The following is a 7131-nucleotide window of genomic DNA, read 5'->3' on the forward strand; positions in this document are numbered from 1 at the left end:
ACCTGCACCACAACCAGCACCACAACCTGCACCACAACCTGCAACACAACCTGCACTACAACCTGCACCAAACCTGCACCATAACCTGCACCACAACCTGCACCGCAACCAGCAACACAACCTGCACCACAACCTGCACCACAACCTGCACCAAAACCTCGACCACAACCTGCACTACACCCTTGACAACAACCTGCGCTACAACCTGCACCACAACCTGCACCACATCCAGCACCACAACCTGCACCACAACCTGCACCATAACCTGAACAACAACCTGCATTACACCCTGCACCACAACCTGCACCACAACCTCGACCACAACCTGCACAACAACCTGCACCACAAACTGCACCACAACCTGCACCACAACCTGAGCCAACACCTGCACCACAACCTGCACCACAACCTGCACCACAACCTGCACTACAACCTGAACTACAACCTGCACCACAACCTGCACCACAACCTGCACCACAACCTGCACCACAACCTGCACCACAACCAGCACTACAAATTGCACCACAACCAGCACCACAACCAGCACCACAACCTGCACTACAACCTGAACTACAACCTGCACCACAACCTGCACCACAACTTGCACCACAACCGGGACCAACACCAGCGCCACAACCTGGACCAAACCTGCACCACAACCTGCACCACAACCTGCACTACAACTTGCACCACAACCAGCACCACAACCAGCACCACAACCAGCACCACAACCAGCACCACAACTTACAACAACCAGCACCACAACCTGCACCACAACCTGCACCACAACCTGCACCACAACCTGCACCAAAACATGCACCACAACCTGCACCACAACCTGCACCACAACGTGCACCACAACCTGCACCACAACCTGCACCACAAACCTGTCCCACAACCTGCACCACAACCAGCACTACAACCTGCACCACAACCTGCACCACAACCTGCACCACAACCAGCACCACAACCTTCATTACAACCTGCAACACAACCAGCACTACAACCTGCACCACAACCTGCACCACAACCTGCACTACAACCTGCAACACAACCTGCACCACAACCTGCACCACAACCTGGACCACAACCTGCAACACAACCTGGACCACAACCTGCACCACAACCTGCACCACAACCTGTAACACAACCTCGACCACAACCTGCGCAACAACCTGCACCACAACCTGCACCACAACCTGCAACACAACCTGCACCACAACCAGCACTACAACCTGCACCACAACCTGCACCCCAACCTGCACAACAACCTGCACAACAACCTTCACCACAACCTGCACCACAACCTGCACCACAACCTGCATTACAACTAGCACCACAACCTGCACCACAACCTGAGCCAAAACCTGCACCACAACCAGCACCACAACCAGCACCACAACCTTCACCACAACCAGCTTCACGACCTGCACCACAGCCTGCACCACAACCTGCACCACAACCTGCACCACAACCTGAGCCACAACCTGCACCACAACCTGAGCCACAACTTGCACAACAACCTGCACAACAACCTGCACCACAACGTGCGCCACATTCTGCATCACCACCAGCACCACAACCTGCACCACAACCTGAGCCAAAACCTGCACAACAACCTGCACCACAATCTCGACCACAACCTGCACAACAACCTGTACCACAACCTGCACAGCAACCTTCACCACAACCTGCACAACAACCTGTACCACAACGTGCACCACAACCGTCATTACAACCTTCACTTCAACCTGCACCACAACCTGAGTCACAACCTGCACCACAACCTGCACCACAACCTGCACCACAACCTGCACCACAACCTGCACCACAACCTGCACCACCACCTGCACTACAACCTGCACTACTACCTGGACCACATCCTGCACCACAACCTGCACCACAATAAGCACCACAACCACCAACACAACCACCACCACAACCTGCAAAACAACCTGCACCACAACCTGCACCACAACGAGCACCACAATCAGCACCAACCTGCACCACAACCTGCACCACAACTAGCACAACAACCAGCACCACAACCAGCACCACAACCTGCACCACAACCTGCACCACAACGTGCACCACAACCAGCACCACAATCAGCACCATAACCTGCACCACAACCTGCACCACAACTAGCGCCACAACCAGCACCACAACCAGCACAACAACCTGCACAACAACCTGCACTACAACGAGCACCATAACCTGCACCACAACCTGCACCACAACCTGCACCACAACCAGCCCCTCAACCTGCACCACAACCAGCACCACAACCTGCACAACAACCTTCATCACAACCTGCACCACAACCTGCACCACAACCAGCACCACAACCTGCATCACAACCTGCACCACAACCTGCACCACAACCTTCACCACAACCAGCACCACAACCAACACCACAACCTGCACTACAACCTGCACAACAACCTGTACCACAACCTGCACCACAACCTGCACCACAATCTGCACCACAACTAGCACCACAACCAGCACCACAACCTGCACCACAACCTGCACCACAACTTCGACCACAACCTGCACCACAACTTCGACCACAACCTGCACCACAACCTCGGCAACAACCTGCACCACAACCTCGACCACAACCTGCACCACAACCTCGACCACAACCTGCGCCACAACCTGCACCACAACCTCGAATACAACCTGCACCACAACATGCGCCACAACCAGCGAAACAACCAGCCCCACAACCTGCACCACAACCTGCACAACAACCTTCATAACAACCTGCACCACAACCTGCACCACAACCTGCACCACAACCTGCACCACAACCAGCACCACAACCTTCACCACAACCTGCACCACATCCTGCACTACAACCTGCACCACAACCTGCACCACAACCTGCACTACAACCTGCACCACAATCTGCACCACAACCTGCACCACAACCTGGACCACAACCTGCAACACAACCTGGACCACAACCAGCACCACAACCTGCACCACAACCTGTAACACAACCTGCACCACAACCTGCACCACAACCTGCACCACAACCTGCACCACAACCTGCACCACAACCAGCACTACAACCTGCACCACAACCTGCACCACAACCAGCACCACAACCTGCACCACAACCTGCAACACAACCAGCACTACAACCTGCACCACAACCTGCACCACAACCTGCACTACAACCTGCAACACAACCTGCACCACAACCTGCACCACAACCTGGACCACAACCTGCAACACAACCTGGACCACAACCTGCACCACAACCTCCACCACAACCTGCAACACAACCTCGACCACAACCTGCGCTACAACCTGCACCACAACCTGCACCACAACCTGCAACACAACCTGCACCACAACCAGCACTACAACCTGCACCACAACCTGCACCACAACCAGCACACAACCTGCACCACAACCTGCAACACAACCTGCACTACAACCTGCACCACAACCTGCACCACAACCTGCACCACAACCTGCACCACAACCAGCAACACAACCTGCACCACAACCTGCACCACAACCTGCACCACAACCTGCACCAAAACCTCGACCACAACCTGCACTACACCCTTGACAACAACCTGCGCTACAACCTGCACCACAACCTGCACCACATCCAGCACCACAACCTGCACCACAACCTGCACCACAACCTGAACAACAACCTGCATTACACCCTGCACCACAACCTGCAACACAACCTGGACCACAACCTGCACCACAACCTGCACCACAACCTGCAACACAACCTGCACCACAACCTGCACCACAACCTGCACCACAACCTGCACTACAACCTGCACCACAACTTGCACCACAACCAGCACTACAACCTGCACCACAACCTGCACCACAACCAGCACCACAACCTGCACCACAACCTGCAACACAACCAGCACTACAACCTGCACCACAACCTGCACCACAACCTGCACTACAACCTGCAACACAACCTGCACCACAACCTGCACCACAACCTGGACGACAACCTGCAACACAACCTGGACCACAACCTGCACCACAACCTCCACCACAACCTGCAACACAACCTCGACCACAACCTGCGCTACAACCTGCACCACAACCTGCACCACAACCTGCAACACAACCTGCACCACAACCAGCACTACAACCTGCACCACAACCTGCAAAACAACCAGCACCACAACCTGCACCACAACCTGCAACACAACCTGCACTACAACCTGCACCACAACCTGCACCACAACCTGCACCACAACCTGCACCACAACCAGCAACACAACCTGCACCACAACCTGCACCACAACCTGCACCACAACCTGCACCAAAACCTCGACCACAACCTGCACTACACCCTTGACAACAACCTGCGCTACAACCTGCACCACAACCTGCACCACATCCAGCACCACAACCTGCACCACAACCTGCACCACAACCTGAACAACAACCTGCATTACACCCTGCACCACAACCTGCACCACAACCTCGACCACAACCTGCACAACAACCTGCACCACAAACTGCACCACAACCTGCACCACAACCTGAGCCAACACCTGCACCACAACCTGCACCACAACCTGCACCACAACCTGCACTACAACCTGAACTACAACCTGCACCACAACCTGCACCACAACCTGCACCACAACCTGCACCACAACCTGCACCACAACCAGCACTACAAATTGCACCACAACCAGCACCACAACCAGCATCACAACCTGCACTACAACCTGAACTACAACCTGCACCACAACCTGCACCACAACTTGCACCACAACCGGGACCACAACAAGCGCCACAACCTGGACCACAACCTGCACCACAACCTGCACCACAACCTGCAACACAACTTGCACCACAACCAGCACCACAACCAGCACCACAACCAGCACCACAACCAGCACCACAACTTACACCACAACCAGCACCACAACCTGCACCACAACCTGCACCACAACCTGCACCACAACCTGCACCAAAACATGCACCACAACCTACACCACAACCTGCACCACAACCTGCACCACAACCTGCACCACAACCTGCACTACAACCTGTCCCACAACCTGCACCACAACCAGCACTACAACCTGCACCACAACCTGCACCACAACCTGCATCACAACCAGCACCACAACCTGCACCACAACCTGCAACACAACCTGTACTACAACCAGCAACACAACCTGCACCACAACCTGCACCACAAGCTGCACCAAAACCTCGACCACAACCTGCACCACAACCTCGACCACAACCTGCACTACAACCTGCACCACAACCTCGAATACAACCTGCACTACAACCTGCGCCACAACCACCGCCACAACCAGCCCCACAACCTGCACCACAACCTGCACAAGAACCTTCTCCACAACCTGCACCACAACCTGCATCACAACCAGTACCACAACCTGCACCACAACCTGAGCCAAAACCTGCACACCACAACCTGCACAACAACCTTCTCCACAACCTGCACCACAACCTGCATCACAACCAGTACTACAACCTGCACCACAACCAGTACTACAACCTGCACCACAACCTGAGCCAAAACCTGCACAACAACCTGCACAACAACCTGCACCACAACCTGCACCACAACCCGCATCACCACCAGCACCACAACCTGCACCACAACCTGAGCAACAACCTGCACAACAACCTGCACCACAACCTGCAACACAACCTGCACTACAACCTGCACTACAACCTGCACCACAATCTGCACCACAACCTGCACTACAACCTGCACCACAACCTGCACCACAACCTGGACCACAACCTGCACCACAACCTGCACCACAACCTGCAACACAACTTGCACCACAACCTGCACCACAACCCGAATCACCACCAGCACCACAACCTGCACCACAACCTGAGCCACAACCTGCACAACAACCTGCACCACAACCTGCAACACAACCTGCACCACAACCTGCACTACAACCTGCACCAAAATCTGCGCCACAACCTGCACCACAACCTGCATCACAACCAGCACCACAACCTTCACCACAACCTGAGCCAAAACCTGAACCACAACCTGCACCACAACCAGCACCACAACCAGCACCACAACCTGTACCACAACCTGCACCACAGCCTACACCACAACCTGCACCACAACCTGCACCACAACCTGAGCCAAAACCTGCACCACAACCTGAGCCACAACCTGCGCAACAACCTGCACAACAACCTGCACCACAACCTGAATCACCACCAGCACCACAACCTGCACCACATCCTGAGCGACAACCTGCACAACAACCTGCAAAACAACCTGCACCACAACCTGCACCACAACCAGCGCCACAACCAGCCCCACAACCTGCACCATAACCTGCACAACAACCTTCATCACAACCTTCACCACAACCTGCACCACAACCAGCACCACAACCTGCACCACAACCTGCAACACAACCTGCACTACAACCAGCAACACAACCTGCACCACAACCTGCACCACAACCTGCACCAAAACCTCGACCACAACCTGCACCACAACCTCGACCACAAACTGCGCTACAACCTGCACCACAACCTCGAATATAACCTTCACTACAACCTGCGCCACAACCACCGCCACAACCAGCCCCACAACCTGCACCACAACGTGCACAAGAACCTTCTCCACAACCAGCACCAAAACCTGCATGACAACCAGTACCACAACCTGCACCACAACCTGAGCCAAAACCTGCACCACAACCTGCACAACAACCTTTTCCACAACCTGCACCCACCACAACCTGCATCACAACCAGTACTACAACCTGCACCACAACCTTAGCCAAAACCTGCACAACAACCTGCACAACAACCTGCACCACAACCTGCACCACAACCCGCATCACCACCAGCACCACAACCTGCACCACAACCTGAGCCACAACCTGCACAACAACCTGCACCACAACCTGCAACACAACCTGCACTACAACCTGCACTACAACCTACACCACAATCTGCACCACAACCTGCACCACAACCTGCACCACAACCTGCACCAAAACCTGCACCACAACCTGCACCACAACCTGCAACACAACTTGCACCACAACCTGCACCACAACCCGAATCACCACCAGCACCACAACCTGCACCACAACC

The 7131-nt window shown here is 54.9% G+C and overlaps 1 protein-coding gene across 1 annotated transcript; it reads right to left on the reverse strand.

Annotated features, from left to right (window-relative positions):
* Window positions 1-121: 121 nt before the first annotated feature.
* LOC138362102 (uncharacterized) lies at window positions 122-6754 on the reverse strand (the record flags this gene model as incomplete). The annotated part of the gene is made up of 6 exons (XM_069320988.1): window positions 122-337; window positions 1356-1619; window positions 3513-3752; window positions 4281-4508; window positions 5301-5444; window positions 6587-6754. Coding segments are annotated over 6 exons (1260 nt in total), but the record flags the coding sequence as incomplete, so codon positions are not given.
* Between the last annotated feature and the right edge of the window lie 377 nt (window positions 6755-7131).

Source organism: Procambarus clarkii, unplaced genomic scaffold, assembly GCF_040958095.1.
Source record: "Procambarus clarkii isolate CNS0578487 unplaced genomic scaffold, FALCON_Pclarkii_2.0 HiC_scaffold_1211, whole genome shotgun sequence".
In the NCBI taxonomy this organism is placed as follows: Eukaryota; Metazoa; Arthropoda; class Malacostraca; order Decapoda; family Cambaridae; genus Procambarus; species Procambarus clarkii.